General features: G+C 36.2%; 1 protein-coding gene across 11 annotated transcripts in view; it reads left to right on the top strand.

Annotated features, from left to right (window-relative positions):
- Nucleotides 1–21,099, top strand: part of PTPRZ1 (protein tyrosine phosphatase receptor type Z1) — a 139,995-nt gene that overhangs the window by 101,293 nt on the left and 17,603 nt on the right. For 3 of the 11 annotated variants that reach the window (XM_083831005.1, XM_083831001.1, XM_083831008.1), the window contains 6 exons: nucleotides 41–3,617; nucleotides 7,270–7,414; nucleotides 14,493–14,584; nucleotides 17,855–17,940; nucleotides 20,187–20,207; nucleotides 20,371–20,467. In XM_083831005.1, the coding sequence (XP_083687131.1) occupies nucleotides 41–3,617; nucleotides 7,270–7,414; nucleotides 14,493–14,584; nucleotides 17,855–17,940; nucleotides 20,187–20,207; nucleotides 20,371–20,467 (4,018 nt within the window). The remainder of the gene's footprint in view (nucleotides 1–40; nucleotides 3,618–7,269; nucleotides 7,415–14,492; nucleotides 14,585–17,854; nucleotides 17,941–20,186; nucleotides 20,208–20,370; nucleotides 20,468–21,099) is intronic. The other 8 variants (XM_083831011.1, XM_083831009.1, XM_083831002.1 and 5 more) reach the window with 5 other exon arrangements.

The raw sequence follows: 21,099 nt of genomic DNA, 5'->3' as shown, positions 1-21,099 counted from the left end.
TAAACACTTAATTGTCTTTGGCTATGATATTTTTTCAAAGGATGAAGTTGATGAAAAGGAAACAGAGGTGGATGAAGAAATTTCAGTGATTCCTAGCACTGACAGTGCAATAAACCAAATAAGAAGGAAAGATTTCCAGGTGACTACATCCAGCTACAGTCAAGAAAACATGGGAACTAAACCTAATGATGTTAAAAGAAATAGATACTTAACGAGAGAAGAAGAATTGAATGGTAAGGATGATGTTTTCAAAGCAGTTTATTATCCTACTTCTCCACCTGCTAGTGAAATTTCTGAAGAAGAGGAAGATCCTTTTCTGGAATCCCGAACAATTACTGGAGTTCCTCCTCAACTCATTGACTCCACCAAAGGCATAGAAGAAGAATACATATACCTTTCTTCAGGCACTGAACCAACCAGAATAACAACTACTGGCCATACCGATGAAGATTTCTTATTGCCTCCTTTTAAACATGATCAGGAATCTGATGACTTTTGGAGTTCAGTTCTTACCACTTCTTCAGCACAGCCGGTTACAGAGGAGACCTCCCAAGAAGACATCCTTCCTTCAGGAAGCCCAGATATAAGCGTGCAGGATGTTCTTTCCCAAGGCTCCATTAAATATGTTTCAGAAGGTGTAGCACCCTCAAGCTCTGATGAACCTCCAGAGCATACATCTTCCGCTGATGGAAATTTGTGGTTTCGTAACACTACAGATCTAACAACTCAGTCTGTTGGTACATCGGATAGCAGGCAATTGTCTCAGACCAGTTACACTGAGGCTTATGTAGAGGAATTAAAGCCAGCTACAGTGCCCTATTCAAGCAGCCCAGTGGTTTCACAAGACACTTCAGATGCGGATTTAGAATTGTCACATTATCCTACCTTTGCTTTCTCCTCTGCTGAATTATCACCTCACTCTGTCTCTTCAAGCTCTGGAGAATATGGTTCTGCTTCTGCTGCCAGTGAGGTACTCTCTCAGACAACTCAGCCAGTCTATAATGGTGAGATACCTCTTCAACCTTCCTACAGTAGTGAAGTGTTTCCTCTAGTCACCCCTTTATTGTTTGACTCTCAGATGCTCGACACTACCCCTGCTACATCAGATAGTGATGTGACCTTGCATGCTACACCTGTATTTCCCAGTGTTGATGTGTCATTTGAACCCACCCTGTCTTCCTATGATGATGTACCTTTGCTTACATTTTCCTCTGCTTCCTCCAGTAGTAAAATGTTTCACCGTCTGTACACAGTTTCTCGAATGTTTCCACAAAGTGCTACTCCAGCCGTTGCAAGTGATAAGGTGTCCCTGCATGCTTCTTTGACATTGGCAGAGGGTGATACATTAATGCGGCCAAGCCTTGCTCAATATTCTGATGTGGTGTCACATCAGACTACTCATGCTGCTTCAGAGACACTGATATTTGGTCATAATAGAACTCACATATTTTCTGAAGTCGAACCATCCAGCAGTGATTTAAATGTGCATGTACTATCTACAATGTCTGAACTTCCTTATGCTTTGTCTAGTAATGTGGGCTCCCTCCAAAGCTTTACTGTTTCTTATGACTCTGCAGAATTTGTGCATGATTCTGTTGACGTATTTCGTCAGGATCCTTTATTTAGCAGCTATAACAATGTACTGGTGCATAAACCTTCCTCTATAATATCACAAGCTGATACTTTGCTACAGCCTACGCGCTCTCTGTCTAGTGATCTGGATTGGTCTGAAGCATACTCTGGTAGTGAGTCCCTTTTGCCTGATACAGACACTTTGACCGTACTTAACGTTTCTTCCTCTGATTCTGTAGATGAAATTACATATGAATCATCTGGGTTTAGTGATGTTAATAAGATGCTTCAAAAAGGTGATGTTGTGTATGGAGATGAGAAAGAACTGCAAATTTCTTCTTCTTTAAGTGAAATGGCTTCCAATGCTGAAAGTAAAGTGATACCTGAACCTTCTACATCTGTTTATAATAATGATATAATTAAACAGAATACGTCTCTGCAAGAAAGTCCACTTCCTGTTTCTAGCACAAAGGGAATCCTTCCAGTCTCTTTTGCTATTCCCACTACTAAGGTATTTGATCACGATATTAGTAAACTTACAGAAAATTACCTTTCCGTTCAGCCTTTGCATGTTACATCTTCAGCCTCTGATGACACTTTGCTTAAACCTGTGCTTAGTGCAATCTCAGAACAAGCTGTCTCTGCCCCTGCTTATAGCAAAATATTATCCTCAACTCAGCCGTACTTTTATGAGGCCTCAGCTACATTAAATAATGAAGCTTTACTGCAATCCTCCTTCCAAACTTCTGGCGATGGCACTCTGTTTAACACAGCTGCAGTAGTGCCTAGTGATCCGATATTGGCTGAAAGCTCCAGGGTTTATAAAGATAGTTCTACATTTGACCAAATATTGCATCAAATGGCACCAGGTTCTGCTACAAATGAAACTATGCTGCCTTCTACATCTGCACCTTCCGTTGCTGATATGTTGTCAAACACTTTTAGTAAGCCCACAGCGTCACTTCAAAGTTTATCTGTATCTTATGCAAGTGAGGAATATGTTCCATCCAGCTTGTTTAACAGTGAAGATGTTCAGCAGGTTATGCCTTCATTGTACAGTAGTGATGTTTTGTTCCAGCTGACCAGTTTAGAAAATGCCTTCCCCCCCCAAGCAGCAAATGCAGTAACAACTCCCTTCCTAACTGCTGATACATTACCAAATGTAGCTACTCCTCCAGACAGCCATGTCTTTTCAAGTATATTTGAACAAAGTGAGTCTGCCAGTGTCTCTTCAAGTTCTTCACTTGGTTTTGATCCTGTTCAAATGCCTGCAGTGGTTTCTGAATCTGACATGTCCGTTCATCACACCCTTCCTTTACCAAAAGTACAGATTTCTGTTATGGCTGTTCCTCCCAAAAGTGAGAACCCTGTAACTTTGAATAAGTTGCTGGTTCCTTCTAGAGAATCCTCTGGGTTGTCTCCCAGTATCATGTCCAGTACCGATCTATGGCCTTCTGTAGTTGAGGATGACTACGACGAATATGATGATGGCTTCCCCATAAGTAACTGTATATCATGCACTTCCCATAGAGAAGCTCAGGATACGGTAGTAGAGGAACAAAATGGAGAGGCAAACAATAACAAGGACCAGAGTAACCTAATTATAAGCTCACATTCTGAGAAACATGAAGAAGAAGAGAAAATTTCAACTGCTGCATCTGACAGTCATATAAACCACGCCGTGGACAGACATAATTATACATCTGTACCAACTTTGCCAGCAAGTGTGATATCCAAGAAGCACAACAACCCTACAGCTTTGGAGAACCTTATTCAAACTGCTAGTGTCCCACTGCAAAACACATCAGAGTCTAAGTCTTGGGCTGTTTTTACAAGTGATGAAGAAAGTGGTTCTGGCCAAGGTACCTCAGATAGCCTTAATGATAATGAAACATCAACAGATTTCAGTTTTCCTGACCTTAACGAGAGAGAAACTGAAGGGGCAGTTGAAGCAGGTAACTCAGAATTAACTCCTGGATCATCACAGTCATCAGCCTCATCTGTAACTAGTGATCACTCATCAGTATTCAACATCTCTGAGGCAGGTTAGTTATGGATAAGTTTAATGCATACCATGGAAAGCTGCAAGGGGATACATTTGTGCTGTAGAGAATGAGATCTACATATAATAAAAGGAGAACAGGGCCAATGGACGTGATTAAGGAAGCACTGGGGAACAGGGGGTGCATGCTGAGCTGGCTAGCTAGCGAGTGCTACTTCTGGCTGCTTAAAACTGCACCTGAAATACTCTTCAGAAGGGAGATTCATGCTTTACTTTTGACTAGACGTGTACCATCAGCAGCAGTTGGGTGGTGCAGTTTAAAACCCGAATTTGTTTCAATGTTAATGGTTTAATTTTATTTTTTAAGATAGAAGGGGGATGTAAGTTCCTTACACAAAGACAAGTGGTGCCCTTAAAAAAAGAGGAAACAATACCTTTCCATGAAGAAACATACCTCTGTGATTCTGGTTTTTAATTACGACAGCACATTTTCTCCTTGTGTTTTATTTTGTATTTTCTAAGGTGTATTGAGCAAGGAAGAAGATGTTTCAGTATGATTCTGATTCATCTTAACTCGTAAAAACATTCATTTTCATTCTGTTTATGCCAACTTCAAATTTCAGTAAGATTCAGACCTTTTTGTGTCAGTTTTGTGCAATTCCAAAACAATAGAGCCAGGTTCTTCTGTACTTTTTTTTTATACATTTAGTGTCATTTTCCTAATTAGTCCTAACTGAAGTCAGTGAGAGTTTTTGTGAACTGTGTCTGATAAGATCAGCAGGCAAAACTGCACCTCACATAGATAAGAACTGCATGAATATAAAGCATTTCCTGTATTTTTAAAAATGTGTTGTTGAATACTTGAACTATTCAGACACATAATTTGTATTGCCTCTTGTTAGAGTGCTGAAAATGCGAGAGTAAAGTCAGAAAAAATGTCTATGATTTGGTGGGGGAAGGAGGAGAACAAAAAAAAAAAAAAAAAGAACCGTTTATTTTAGAAAATAAATTGAACTTAAGCATTCACAGCATCTGTAGAGGGCAGTATCATCCAGCTAAATCCACTAAGGAATGGGCTCTGCAAAGTATATGAAATTTTAGGCCCAGTTCTACAAATACGCAGCAAAATCACATGAGATGACATTACTCATGAACAACAGAATACTAATACAAAAAGGTGGCAAATTGACACTCTGTATAGTTGGGGCTAATATAATGTGAAAAACAGAATAATAATAATAAAAAAAAAAAGTATTGAAATAACATTAAAAACATGCTGAAATTATTATTAGTCCTAACAAGGTAGGCATCATAAAACTGAATCAATAAGTAGAAGGTGTCATTCAGTAGGTAAGTGGTTACCACATGGCTCAATTACTTTTTTTTTTTTATATAAGCAAAAGAACATTAATATTTCAAAAGTTCTATTGCAAATACAAATGAATGTTACCATACGAGATTTATAGTTTATGTAATGGGTGTCATTGTTAATTAACAACGAGCTTGAACTATTACTAAGAGTAATTCAAAAAAGACTATATAAGAATAAAATAGTAGTACAATAGCCTTAAATTTTGTTTTCTAGATATTATTGAAAGATACTATACAGTGTTTTTTCATATACATTATTTTTTTCTAATAAATCATGCCAGTATAGTCTTTTAAAACCTGAAAAATAAATGCGGGCATGTCTAACATGGTCTCTAGTAAATCAAATATACCTGAGAAGTTTTGTACACATTACAGTGAATTCAGCAAAAATTATATCTTCTTGTTTTGACTATTACAGAAAAACTGTCATTTAAATTTTTCCCACTCTTTGTAGTTGATTCATATTCACATTTCTTCAGAACTAGGACTTTCTCCATGAGACCACTGTGGCTTTCTAAACTTTTCAACATCAATTGGAAAAACATAAGATAAATTAGTTTGAAGAATAATGTGTATAATCCAAGCATGTCAATTATTAGGGAGCAAGAAATCTGCTACAGACGAGACTGCCTTTTCAGCCACCGTCATTGGAGTGATGGCCAAATGGGCAAGAACCTCCTTGTTGCAGGAGACTGCTGCTCTTCATTCCACATAGGAGAATAGGAATTCCACATAGGAGGACAGAATTTGGTCATGCAGTTTGAAGGAACCCTGTCCTCACACAGATGAGTCTGGGTCTCACCCTATGAATTACTCCAGAATGGGATAAGCAAGTGTGAATGCTTCAAAGGGGTTGTATTCTGATCTCTCATACATATATGTAGTTTCCACTGAAATCAATAGGAAATACTGATTTTAGTCTACTCACCAGAAACTGGAGGACAAACTTTCAAAAGCAACTTTTGCCTGCAATCACTTTATACATTGAGGATTTAAAAAGTAGTGAATAATTTAAATGTTTGAACACTTTGAACTAAAACCAAGGAGATATCTGCAAGATTGAAGCCTAGACATCTTTGTATAGAAAGCTACAAAACTCAAGAAAACACAAGCGAAGAGCTGCCTGGAAATTTGGACTGTATGAAGCTGTTTTTTGACATCCTATTTAGGACATAGGCTTTTTTGTCAGTATTTTTTTCAGATCTAACTCCATTCTCTCCTCCCCTTTGACTGAAAGCTTTTTATTCATGTAGAATTGGTCTTGAAATCCCAGTGGAGGGCAGCTGATTTCTAGACAGCAAAATTTTGCTCCCATACAGAACATTCACTGAATTAGAACTGTTCACAAAAGCAAAAAACATGTAATTGTCTTAGAAAATCTAGAAAATTAGTTTAATTCTAAAAAGTATGAAAGCCATTATTTCTGAGTTTTAACTCACATAATCATCACAGATAAGTGCACAGATAAGTGCACAGTAAGCTGCACAGATTTAAAAGAATCAGTCATTTTCCGTCTAAATTAAGTGCTTACTTTTAGAGGGATGACCATGGTAAAGACTACAGGATTGGTCTCATCCACCTTTATGTTCTCTTATTTTAATTAGCTTATAAAATACATAATTTTAATCTAAATGTAGATTCCTTGTCCAGATATTTTGGTCATCCAACTTTACAAGGCTGACAGATACATGAAATCTAGACAATATCTAAACAATAATTGGGTTCCCTGTAAAGATGGAGGTAGGAAATTTAATTCTTGTTCCAGTACAAGAATACTGCAATTGAATTCAAAGGAAGCAGGATTTTTTTAACATGTCTATAAGGCAGGTTACTAAATGGACATCATATTAAAATACAGAAGTCTTAAGTGCAATTGAGAAATCATGTAGAGATTTTCTATTGTAAAAAAAAAAAAAAGTTATTAGTCAAAGAGAAATGATTTGCAATACGTGAGTAACAGTTTAATACCAAAGTGTTCTTTATATATTCAGATCCTTAACTCATTTGACTTTCAGCTAATAAACAGATGAAAATAAAAAACTTTCTTCTCCTATATTTTAACAACAATCTGCTATTTTTTACAAAGAGAAGTCTCCACTGCTGGAAGGCTGAGTCACAAAAGCTTGAACACTTTGCTTTGCCCTCTGTCTGCTTATTTTCTGTAAGCTGGTTTGCAAATGTATACATTATCTGCAGTGCGTAGTTAAAAAAAAAAAAAAAAAGAGGTAAGTGATATTAAGTAGGCTCATTATAAGACACGTTCACTCATGCTGTGCATTTTTCAGAATTTAAACATGAACTGTTTCAATTTTCTCTGACTGCAGAGGCAAGTAATAGTAGCCATGAGTCTCGTATCGGTCTAGCTGAGAGTCTGGAATCAGAGAAGAAGACAGTTATACCACTTGTGGTCGTATCAGCCCTGACTTTTATCTGTCTAGTGATTCTTGTGGGTATTCTCATATACTGGAGGTAAGTTGTTTTTTGTTGTTGTTTTGTTGTTTTACTTTTTTTCCAGTTTTAAAGAGCTCTGATTTGAAAACTGTGATAGACATTACTGAGCAGTTTTACTGGAGGGAGACTGGATCTTGTCTCTCTGTGTCTTTGTATTACTCCCAAAGTGAGCAATGAATAGAGCTGCAGTGACTTAAAGTAACAAGGTGATTTCTTTCCAAAATGCTCAATTACAATTCTTTCTGGTTGCAGAGTGTTAAACCATTGCAAATACATTATTTTCATATTGAGAGATTTTAGTTAACAATTATTTTGATTATTAATCCCTAGAAACCAAGTGAGTTAACAGAGCACTGAGAAGAACAGGAGGAAGAAGAAAAATAAAGAGCATGGCATGGGTTTTTTTCCTATGTTCCCCATTGTATAACTGTTAAAAAGTGTAGTTATCAATTTAAGACAAGAATCTATGGTCCTCAACAGGACCATATGAATAAGTAATTGATAAAGGAATGTAGGAGCATGCTGTAGCTGGCATTGTATGCAAGATAGAAATGGGATAGCTTGTAAATATTTTAAAATCACTTCTGGGTAGCTTTTATCATGTTCAGTGATTCAAGATGTTTCCTATGTGCACATTTGCTCAGGTTCCCTCATGGACATGTTTCTCTGTGACTTGATAAATTGATAATAAGAAAAAAAACGGTTAGGCTAAAGAGAAGTGATAGATATACAAGAAATCCAGAAAAGATAACCACTGAGGGCAAAAGACTGTGTCTATTCTGTGAAACAAGGTGGACCAGAATTTTTCTCCAGTCCTGTGGCCAGCTGGCATGGCACAGGTTACTTCTGTACAGCCAAGTCTCTTCTTTCACTGGGGGAAAAATAAGGTGGATGCATTCAGATCACCTACCAGGGATGGTCTCTAGGTCTAACCCCAAACTGTGTCAAGCATTGTGTGGAGTAATGCAAGTTGGCCTAAGCTACAAGCATACCAGGAATCTTGTTAGCAATGTGACAGTATGTGGCAATGCTCAAGCATTTGACTCTTCTTCGTTGGCTGCAGATAAAGCCAGAGATTCTTCCTAGGGGCAGGGAGGGCTGTCACAGGCTTTCAAAATCCATGTACAACCCTAACCCTTTCCTGAGAATGTGGCTTGCCAAGAAGGAAATGTCATGGACCAGAAGTGATAAATATAAGTTACAAAAATGTCTTGTCTTGGAGACTCCTGCTGATTTGTGATTGCTAGGGACCTGATCCCTTCACTGCTTGTGTAGTACTAACACATAATCTAGCAGCAAGGAACAGGACCTTGATCTTCCAGGAGCTGTACAAACAAGGGGGGAGGTAGGATCAAACATCTCACAAAAGATTCCAGAGCTTGTTTCTTCTTTTTCTATCCCCTACCCAATCCTGCTTAATCTAAAGCATATGAAAGTGGTGAAGAACCAGGAACTAAACCCTAGACTGCCCTCTCTCAACTCCGGACTACTGTAACCCTTAGGCTATGGTGTCAGGATTGTGCTCTCTGACTTTGCTTCTCGTCTCCTGACTCTGGTTTTCTATATGTCCAGCAGGCCATGTCCAGCATGTGGACAGAATACATCCACCCTCAATGGACTAGGCTTAAAAAATTGAGTTGGAGCTTCCTTCATTCCAGGAAAGCATGCTAACAAGTCAGCCAGCCTTAAAGACACTTTTAAACAGGGAATGTCAGAAAGATTTATTCTTCTTTTCAAAGAAACAGTTAATTACAGGAAGAATTGCACAACTCATTTCTTGGTTTATGTCTAGTTGGATAATTATATTCTCCATCACAGCATTTCCAGCTAACTACTTTTATATTGAGAACCTTTTCCTGTCTTTCATGTTACACAACATGAACATTTATACTCATCTTCTGAATGGTTTCAACCTTGAGCCTAAATATTATTTCAAATCTGTTCAATTTGCCAGGGAACACCAACCATTTTAAGACCCAGATTGTACAGTGCAGTTTTAGTAATCCTACATGTGTTACAGGCTTGTTTTTGTCAAATAACATTGTGTTCATTTCGTATTCTTTCTCTGGGAATGAACAATTCTGTAACATAGGTCTTTCAAAATAAAGCAAAAATCCCGTTAGCAGTAATATCTTCTTGAAGCTGAATTTAATCTTTCCTGTATTTCTTGTGTACTACAAAATAAAATATGGAGCTCTTTTTTTGTTAATCCTTGAGAAAATTTTCTTGGGCTTTATGATAACACTAGTAACATGTTTCTTGTTTCAGAGGAATGGAACACAAATAGTATGTATTGTGGGTAGGATTTTGTGGCCCTCTTTCAATGGTGCCAAGACCCTCATCTCTTTTTAAAGTGTGAAAAATCTTAATCATAACATTAACTTTATTGCTATGTAGCTATAAGCATTTTTATGGTTAGGCTTAGCTGATTTTGAAATAATTTATGTAAGCGGTCAGTATTTCTTTCTATAGTGTATTTTTTACTTATTTCTCTTTTATAGGAGCCAGTAAAGTTAATTAAAAAGCTTAGGTTTGCAAGAAGGTATTCTATATTCTTTTGGCAAAAGTGTTCTGAAGAAAAAAAAAAATGTCTTATAATCTGGCTGGATATTTGATTGAACAGTGTCACCATCAGCTCCTGATTTGCATGTAGAAAAGGTATAACCTTTAAAAAAAATAAAAAAGCAAATAGAGCCTACCAAGAGCATCAAATTCCAGCCTTTCAAGGTTAAAAAATAAAAAATAAAAAATAAAATTATTTTGTTCTTCACTCAAATGACATGTATCAGTAAAATAATTCTGTACCATCTGTTGTTTGGGTTTTGTTTTATTTGTTGTTTTTGTTTTTTACATGAAATTGTTAATCAGCACTTGAGAAAATTCCCCAATCTCTTCACTATCTCATTAGGCAGAATTTCAATCTTTCTGTGATAAAATACTCATTTCTCTGACAGTGATAAAAACTTTAATGATAACACTGTCTAAAGAATATCTAAATGCCAGTAGGGAAATGCACAGTTTTGAATTATTATAGTATTCTGCATCAAACTTTTTGTAATTCATGCAGTTTCCAAGCAATGTCATTCTCCTTTCATTTCTCCAGAATGATTAAGATTACAGTGGAATAAATAAGGAGAATCTTTTGCCTGTTTAATGGCCTTCTCTTCCAGGTCACCTTTTTTTGATAACTCTGGAGAGAATTTTCCACCCAAACCTAAAGTCTATCTACCCCTCTTGGTACCTATCTACTTGATTGAGTCCTTGCACACTATGCAGCATGGATATTTGAATCTCCACACTCTGTTTTCCTCATTTCTGGATAGCTTTATCATTCCCATTTTGTTGAATTAACCTTATCTATTAAGGTGACTCAAACTGAAAGTTTCTCTGTGCTGACATATACTGGAAATTTATGTGTATATGTAATCTTTTGGAACATTTCGTAGTATTGATCAATGAAAATGAACCTGATTAAATGATTTATAGGAAAAAATGTCAGTCTATTTGTGCAAATCAGTTTTTATAATGGTTAACATAAGAAGAGCTTAGAAAACAGTAAAATGGTAATAGATGTCAGTGGGAATTGTACCATTCAATATTCTTTTTCAACAAACACATATGAATCTCAGTAAGAGACTAGCTCTAATAATGTGAACAGTGAACTGTTAATGCAGTTCCAGCTACATTTTTATCTTTAGAGATACTGAATATCAGCTGGCTGTCATGAAGCCTCCTAGAAGCTGCATGACAGCAGTGCTTCAGAAATTGCCAGCCCAAAGACAGGCAACTTCCTGAGCAATCATTTACATTTTAACTTTCCTCTTCTATCCTGTATCTCTGAAACACAGCTACCAAAGAATGTTCATTTTCTTATCTATCATTTGAACCGATGCCTTGAATCCCATGTTCAGTTTTTGGAAAAAGAGTTGAGAACCCTCTGTAGGGATAGTTAAGTTTGCATATGTGGAAACATTAAAAACAGATTTAAACTTACAAAGGTCGTATTCACCCATCCATGAAAGAGAATGGATGCTCAACTGTGCAACATCAAATCATAAATAAAAGCGTTAATATAATTTGAAAAATAAAATTTCAGCTGACAAGCCTTTAAAATGAATTGGGCCCATTTAAAAATGGCATCATCGGAATCACTCGATTCACTGAGAAACCATTTAAATATCCTTTGGATCCACCAGATCTTCAAACAATTAGAACCATTTAAAAATAAATTCTAATAAGTATTTGAGAATACCCATTGACAGATACCCTGTGAGAACAAAAGGCCCTGACATTCTTAGAGAAAGAAGTAACCATGCCCCTAAGACCATTTTGGGTGAGCAGTGGGTGTGTGGACCCATCCAGTCCCAGATGCCTTTCTTTAGAAGTTCAGCTCCTTCCTTGGCCTAAACAAGCAGTGAGCACCCTACACACCCTCCCTGTCCAGGGGTGAAGTAGGCAGCACACACCCTCACCTAAGGTCCAGAAGCCCACATGCCAAAAAAATGAAGTCATCTGCAGTCTCAGATGCAGTCTTCTTCCAAGCAGTTCACACTGAAACATTCACTCAGATCTAGCATCTCTCCTGTTAAACCAAAGAGCTGCTGCTTCATGGCTTCCTGTACAGATACAGACACTCTAATTAATTCAATGTTTTAGCACTATCTCAGATATAAAGTGTGTGTTCGAAGAAGTGCAGTGTCTAAATTACAAATTACAGTTTTAGGTTGAAGATCTAAATGCTGTGATGAAAGGTGTAAATTAAATAATCAGGTTAGCATTGAGTGATGGGACCTTTGTCTGGAAGTTTGAAATAGTCGTCACTTTTTTCATTAACAACAAGTAATAATTAACGAGACATGGTTATTAACATTAGGTTTAGTCATAAAGGCTTTCACTGCTGATGCAGAAGCAGATGGAGCGCCTATTTATGAGTCTTATTGCAGGTTAAGTCAACTGCTATGAATTTGTCTCCCAAATGTGCTAAGGGTGTAATTTATTTTCAGCCACAATTAACTTGTTAGAGATTAAAGATACAGTGGCTCAGTGAAGGATAGTGATTGGATAGCATATTATGAGGACATTTTAATCACTGCTTTAGATGTGAAAACCATTATGCTAATTAAATTCTGTTTAGTTCAATAATTTCTCAGGCAAAGAGATGCCAAATCTCTTCAGCATTACTCCATAAAGTTCATGTATGATCATTGTTCATAAGCTGTAAGCATAAGGGGGAGGACAATTTTTGGGTTTTAGTCCTTTAGCTGGTTGGCATGTTTGGTTGGTTGATGCTATTTTTAATAAACATCGAACACCAGCTTTCTCAGTGCCCAGCAGACAGTACCAGATTTCCAAAAGTGTTTAGTGACTTGAAGTACTTTGATATTCCTGCCTCCCACAGTCATTTTGCACACAGGTCTGAGACTGACTCGAGTACTATGCTAGCATTGAGAGCCTCTCTCACTTCGGCAGCCACTAGCTCCATGGGGTGCAAATGTAAGAGCCAGTTTAAAAATTAGAAAGGTGTTTCCAAGCCCATCCTGAATATGTTCTTGATCTACAGCCAAAATTGCCATTTCTAAGTAAAGTTAAGTACATAATGGGTAGTCTTACTCCAGGCATGTCATGGAAAATCACAAGCACTTCAGTGGCCATCACAAATGTGCTTTTAGGCGATTCTAGTCAGACTCCAAATTTAATTGTCATGTAAACTATTTTGCATGCCACGATTCTCTTCTTATGTAGCTCTCTACTTTTTTCTTGTGTTTTAATAGAATTTATATTGTATACAAAGACAGAAAATTCCCAGCACATTCCATGAGTATGTGCATGTTTCCCAGAGTCTTAGTTGAAATAAGGTTACCAAAATCTTTATGATCTACATGAATGGTTATGGAAAGAATGACAGCATCCAGATATTCCCTATCTATTACTCAAAGAAGACTCAAAACTTCTGTGTGATTATAACAATTATATGAGGAGTTCTATTAGTGCAGTGATACTCATTTACAGGAACAATGCCAAATTAGAATTTAAAATAGCAGTGAGTACAGAAAATAGAAAAAGATCATACAATAGCTCCAGCCAACAGCTTTCAAAAAGTAGAATCTTGTAAATACAAAGTGAGATTAATATTTCCCTGATGCACATATTTCTTTTTAAATTTAATGATTATTGAATAATATTTCAAATAGATTAAGTGACCCAGAGTAAAGATTGTTATTAGCATGTCTAATCATATGGAGATTTTTTAATTAAGGAGGCTTTGCAATGCTTACAGCAGGAGTTGGTTATTCAGTCCCTTGAATAGCTCAGACTTTTAACAGATGCTATTCTTATTATCCTCACATCTGGATTACAGCACAGATACAAATAACATTGTGGGTCGTAGCAAAGGTTGATTCCATTTGTATTCATTCTTCAGTGTTTTTCAACAAAGCTAGCATCTCCTGGAGTCATAAATTCCCCTGCATTTGTCTGTCAACTTCAGGAAGTCCTCCTTGGTTAAGGTGTCCCTCAGAGTTGTGACAACAACATTATGAAAAAATAGTTTAACAAAGTCACAGTAGCCCAGAGCTTCCATTATGTCTGCTACGAATCGTGTTGCCTCCGACTGCATTTCCATGTCTGCAGTTGGCTCTATCGATGAATTACCAGAGCTGATCTCATACATTGCTCCATCTTCAGGCTAGCATAATCACATGAAAGAGAATGGTAATTATGTGTGCAAATTTGGATAAGCAAGGAAGACAATGGCATTTTTTATACTTGAAGTTGTTGTGCAGCATCTACAGTAGCTCCTGATGCAGAGTTCCTCTTTCAGCTTTCACTATGTCTGATGTCTGCTCTATCTTCTGCCTCTTGTATAGGTAAAGATGCATGAACTACATATTGTGTTGAGTTAATGAAGTATCTTCAAGCTGTATACATAATTTGGGGTATATTGGGGGAATATTTATATAATAACAGTTACATTTGACACTCCATGAGAACTGTTTTTCAAAACCATGATTCTGTATCTTGACTAAATGATGCCAGAATTCCAAAAGGTTTTAGGCAATGTTTTGTGTTTGCAATATTTATGTTTCTTCTCCTCTAGGAAATGTTTCCAGACTGCTCACTTTTATTTAGAAGATAATACATCACCTCGAGTGATTTCTGCTCCCCCAGCTCCAGTCTTCCCAGTCTCAGGTATTTTTTGTCAACTGTCCTGTGGATTGGTGTTAACTATTGGAAGGTGCTGCCATGTATGTGTCTCTGTGAATTCTTCACTTGTACCCACTTGTACTAATGAACACAGGTGCACTTGGTGGAGGCAGAGATTAGTGTTGCTAGTATTCTTTCCTGTAGCACAGATGAGAAATATCCTCACCTTACAGAGCAGTCACAGGGAGATGCTGTGTCTTCTAGCCAGTGTCACCCACATTTGAGCTACGCTAAGCAGCTCTAGTTTACTGTCACAAAGCAGAGGATTACCCCAGCAACACACTCTGCTGCATGTCTTCCTTTAATAGATCACCTATGTATACAACACAACCTTTACTTTTTACCTGTGTGATCCAGATATGCCTCATCTATCTGCATTTCATTAACAATTGCAATGTTTCCTTTAACTCTAATTGATATATTTTATTGGCATGTTTTTTACCAGTAAAATTCTCTGTGAACCTCTCTTAAAAATGATAGCAAGTACTGAATATAATCAGCACTTTCTCTTTCCATATCCACTATAGTTTTTTGGAGAAGCTTTTTTTTCTCTCCTCAAAGTGTATCAGAGGAGCACATGCAGCCCTTCTTGCTCTTTCAGACTGGGTAGAATAAAAAGTGAGTTAAATAGATTAATTCTGCAGCAGACCCCAAGTCACTTTTTCACAAATGAGAAAAATATACCTTATTCCACAAAGAATACTTTTGCAAATTTTGCAGTTATGCAGGGGAATGGTTACCCTCGGAATGAGTAAGGGAAGGAGAATCAGCCCTTGTGTAGATAACTAGTAAACACATTTAATTAAATAAACCCCAGACACTAGGCTCTGTTGTCACTGAATTGTAGGCATCTTTAAATGCCTCTTGCATTGATTGCTATTGTTAGGAGACAGATAACCTTTTTCTAAATGGTTAATAGGCAGGCATGTAGCTTGATTTCAGAAAACATGTCATTATATGTGAATGTCAAGTGGCAATCATTACAGGAAATTTCAGCTCTTATTCTCTATCATTAACTGTATTGCAGTACAACTGTATAATTTTCTTGCAATTTTTCCTGACCAGCTCACCTCAGGGAGACAGTGTTTTCCATTGTCATAAGACAGAATTGCACTTACAGTTATTTGAGTGCTTAAAATATGTGTTTTGATGCTGGACATTTTACTTCTGAAATACTGATAAATATTAAAGAGAAAAGTGTTTTTTTAAGTGACTAACAGATATGTAAAATATTCTATGGAGAAAACTCCAGCACTGAAAAAAAAAAACATTTTTGCTTTATTTTGTGTACAACAGATGTCAAGTGAGCAGGTTTTGTGTTTTCTATCACACATGTTTCAGCAGTGTAATTTTACAATTGAGACTAACTGTCATATAATATTGGCAAAGAACGTAGACCAGGAAGAGCATTTTGTAACTGCTTATTTATAGACTTATTTTTTTTATTATAACTATGTCTAAAAGCACACTCCACAGATCTTGTTTTATATTAAGTTTTCCTTTTGTGGAGTTTCATTGGCAAAAATTGGAGATCTGCAGTTATTCTGAAAAAATGCCTTGGCACTTCACAGTATAATTCAAAGATCTATTAAGCACAAATGAGTGAAAGAGCAATATTAGGAGCTGATATCAACATTCAGTTAGCTTCAAGGGATACCTACTATACTCCTGAAGTCAGAATTTATTGAATTAGGAGATTAACACTGTCCAGGAAATAAAATAGTAATAACACCAAGCCTGAGATCTCTTTCTCCCTTTCTGTCCTCACTCTTAGGGTCATCCACCTTCCCTTCTGGTTTTGTGTTTGCATATGATTAGAATAAACACTTTATGCCAGGTTTCATCTCTGAAGTGTGAAGATAGTGTTACACATTTGTTCAGCTTCTCTTAGGCTTGACTGGATAAATTCACTTTTTGTATGCAGATCCATTCACGTAAGTAGAAGACCAGATGGATCTCAATACAAATCAACAAATTCTTGGTAACCGAAAGCTAAAATTATTAGGTGGCCCAACTGCTAAACATCTGTTGATGTAAATATCAAGTCTTCGATCAATGTTTTTGATGTTTCTTCCTCATATGAAACAGTGCTGGACTTACATATTGTGAAATAAACATATTTTTAATCCATGAAAGATGTTCCAATAAATAAATAAATAAACAAAATTGGTATTCTTCAGAGCCAAAGCTAGCTAAAATAATGTTGTCCTTTAACAGGTAATTAACAGAACAGATGACTTTGTTTACCTAGCATATTTGCAGGAAAGAATAGATTAAAGGTCCCAAAGGTTTTCAACATGATCCCTAATGAATGTTCTACATGAGTGTTTTTCTGTATTTGTATGAAGAAAGAAGGAGATGTACTGAAGTATAAACATCTGATGAAAAATTCAGACTCAGTATTTTGACCCATGAGTAACATGAGTCACATTTGTTGGTTGAAAATGTAGATGTTTCATTTGTGGGTATTCAGAAAATCTTAAATCTTTCACTTACAACATGAAGTATGAAGCCTGATGTAAGAATTTGCAGTCAATACTCCAGGATCAGACATAAAATTATATCAATAGGTAATCATAGAATCATGGGTAGAATGGGGGAAAATTCCTGCTGGAAAAACTCACATGCAGTAAAAAATTTGAACTGGTTGTTGTTTCCTTTGGATGCTAATGCAAACATGCAACACATCAGTTAAAATTATACTACTCACATAATGCTGCGTTAATTTAGTAGGTTAGGAACAACATGGCTAGTTCGTGTACTGTATCAGAGTCCCAGTGCAACACTGATCAACATAAGGCATCCAGACTCCTCTGCCTGATCATTCTTTCTTTACCAGTATTATTCAGAATTCTGGTCCTACCTTCTCTGTTTGAACATCTTTTAACAAACTGCTAAACCTGCCAGTTCCCCTTCACTTTTCAGTCAAGTTGAGTCAACTGAGAGCTCTTCACGCAAGCTCAGCATTTGCAGAATCAGCACCTTTATTTTGGGAGCTTAAAGCCAGAGCAAGACCTAGCTGAGCATTTTCCCTATCTTCCCTCAGAACAGCCATTTAGAAATGTATAAGTGTTTGAGAATGGTTTTAGAAATGTTAACAGTGTTTTTATTTCTATGGGAAGCTGTATATCCAAGGTTCATGCCAAAATTTTATTTCAGGATGTTGTGTGGATTGCCTACATATGAACTTCTTTATATGTTACTCTGGCTTTTTATTCTTCATAAATATATTTTTTGTCTTTTCCCACCTCTAAGATGATGTTGGAGCAATTCCAATAAAGCATTTTCCAAAACATGTTGCAGATTTACATGCAAGTAATGGTTTTTCTGAAGAATTTGAGGTATGGCTCTATGATGTCATCTTTCTTAGCACATACAGATAATGTTAAGTTTAAGTGCCTGGGGGAAAAAAAAATGGCATTTTTTCTGACTTGGGGACCAATTTCATAAACACATTTAAATATGAGTTTTGTAAGCCCAGGAATGACTGTTCACACCTAGAGGCTAGGGAGATTTACAAAAGCTAGCAGGACTGGGATGCAGACAGGGATGTTCATTGCTGTGATAAAACACTAAATAGTTATGTGAATAATCTGTGCAAAAATAATGTATTCTATATGGTTTAACGGATATAGATGTAGATTTAAAGCTTTTCCAGCACTAATGCCAATTGAATTTTGCAGAAGCTACATACATTTACTTGTTCCATTTACAAAGAAAAAAATATGGAAGTAATAATGAATACACGTGACAAGACTCCTGATTAACAGGGGAGCTAATGTAGAGTCTTCATATGTGGTAGTGAAAGCTTTACAATTACTTTCATACAATATATGGTTCGTGTCATATATTTCAAAACTTTGAACCATATTGTCATCATATAATGTTACTATCACCATATGTAATTAATTCATGCAAAACTTCATTGTTTTTCACATTCATATGCATTACAAGTCATTTAAAGATAGATAAGTTCTAATTTAAGTCACTTATCAAAGAAACAGTATAAAACATTATAAACCGTAATTAAAGTTGTGCTATTAAAGCTCTTGACAAGTGTTCTCTAATAAATCAAAGAGTTGTGATGGAAGCATTTTTTTAATTGATCTCTATTAATTTAAAACTATTTTAATATTCCTGCTGCAAAAACAATATTGAAAGTAAAGAAATTCATAGTTTTGCGTATTTGGGTATTGCTTCTGTTTCCCCATTTGATGTGTTGTTACCCAATAGACCAAAAACTCGATGTGGTTCACCTAACTTTATTCATAAATATTTCTTCTCTAATTCATTAAACATTCAGAATATCCATCCAATTGTTGGGCTGAATTTGTAAATACTTGTGAATGTCCAGTGCTTGTTTATATGTTACATTAAGCATGTGCATATGCACTGACAGAAATGGGCTCCACATAGACCAGCTGCTAATAAAAGCAAATGTTGAAAGACTGTGTGTAAATGCAATGGTAACAATGTCCTTTAGTGCTAGTGAGAAAACCAATGAAGAAATCACATTGTTCATGATCTTCTTTTCCTAAATTACTGCAGTGATCCAAATACCACATAGGTCATACCAAATACCAAGTTCCTCATTGAGCATACACCATCTACATTTTTTCATTCTTGTTTTAATTAGAACAAAAAAATCAGTATCATCATTTCTTGGAGATCCTTTTTGGATTACCAGCTACCCCAGAATTAGTCTCCTGGCCTTTTCTCTACTGATAAATAACACAGAAAATACAGAAGAATTTAAATCTAGACATTACAGTCAGCATATATTTGGAGATGAGTGCACGGGGTGGTTGAGTTTTTTAGGTATGTTACTATAAAAAAACTCATATTTAAAATATAATTTTCAGACTGGTAACCACTCTTCATATATATATTTAAATAGCTGAAGGTGAAGATAATTAATATTGAAATAAATGCTAGAAAGTGTTGGGTAATATTATAGTACTTTTAGTCATGACAACTCATTTCCAATGTTGGCCTTATAAATGCTTGAGTTTCCTGTCAGTTAACATAATCAAAGAAATAATAATTTATAAACTTTCTGCCTGTCTTCTCAAGCCTGTCTCCTGCAGGCAATCTTCATAAAAAGATTGGATTCATTGAGAAAACGCTGTCAGACAGAGGGTTGTACTGCCATCCCATGAAGTTTTCTGAGTGGCATGCTGCCATGTTCCAGTGACGGCTTCACAACTGAATACAAAGAGAGCAAAAGGGTTCAACAGAGAAACTAATGCAGTTATAAGGACCAATAAGAAATCCTATGAACAGTTAAATATGTAGACATAACGTCAGAGATGTTGCTCATGTATGTAGCTTTCACAGGCATAAGGTCTAATGTTAAATCTAAAGATAGGAAAGCAGATACCAATATTTTAACAGGAAAATTGCTTCTTGTGTCTTTTAAGAGTTACATCAAAATATTCAGCTTTGTTGTTAGTATGGAGATATATATTGCATGACCATAATTGTCTTCCATATAATAACTGTAATTTATATAAACTCTTTTATCCATTTGTTCTGTGCTGTGGAATTTGATTTTTTTTACTTTTTTTTGCATCCATTCCCTCATTAGACACTGAAAGAGTTTTATCAGGTAAGGAATTATTTCACTGCATTTTTTTCTAGCAATGAAGTAGTTGTAAAATATCATAGATGACTGGGTATAAGGTTGTGGTTTTTTTCTTGCTGACTTACTGTATTTTAAGAAATTTTATATACCTTAATGCTTATTAAAGTACGATGCACATTTTTTTCAGGAAATCCAGAGCTGTACTGTAGATCTAGGTATTACATCAGACAGCTCTAATCACCCTGACAACAAGAATAAGAATCGATATATAAACATTGTTGCTTGTAAGTAAATGCATCACTTGATGTTTTGTTTAAGAAACAATTATAGACAAGTATAGACATATCAGTTACGAGAGGAAGACAAAAACAAACAAACAAACAAACAAACAAACAAGCCCTCTATACTGAAAACTCTGGATACTGTTCAGCAAAATGCCTGGAGAGGATTAGTGTGATATTTCACTTCTCTTCAAGTTAGTCCTCTGGCATCCTGCTGCTGTGCTGAGCACTTGTTAGCAAGACATATTTTTTTCTTCTGTGATGACCCAAAGGGAGTTGGGAGATTTCACTGTAATACCATTTTAAAGCCAAAGGAGTTATGTTTTGATTGCCAAAATTAATCCATCTTTGATCTGCAATAATGATGATATGTCCTCTCCTGGAGCTTCACAATCCCTGGATGTATTTGCTGACATACATAAACATAAATGTACTGGTTTTATGTTGTATTGTGCCCATCCACAATGTAATAGATCAGTTTCATTGGCCAAGACATGTCTTCCCCTTGCTTTGCTTCACTATGACAGACTTTTCTTCTCTGAAATGCATCTATTCAGTTTGGTTAATCTCTCTTTGAAACCATTGCCTCTAGGCTCTTGATCATTTTGGTGGTTTAATATATTTTTCTTAATTCT

This window comes from Anser anser (genome assembly GCF_964211835.1).
Source record: "Anser anser genome assembly, chromosome: 1".
Lineage (NCBI taxonomy): Eukaryota > Metazoa > Chordata > Aves > Anseriformes > Anatidae > Anser > Anser anser.
This window is presented reverse-complemented; position numbering and strand designations above follow the sequence as displayed.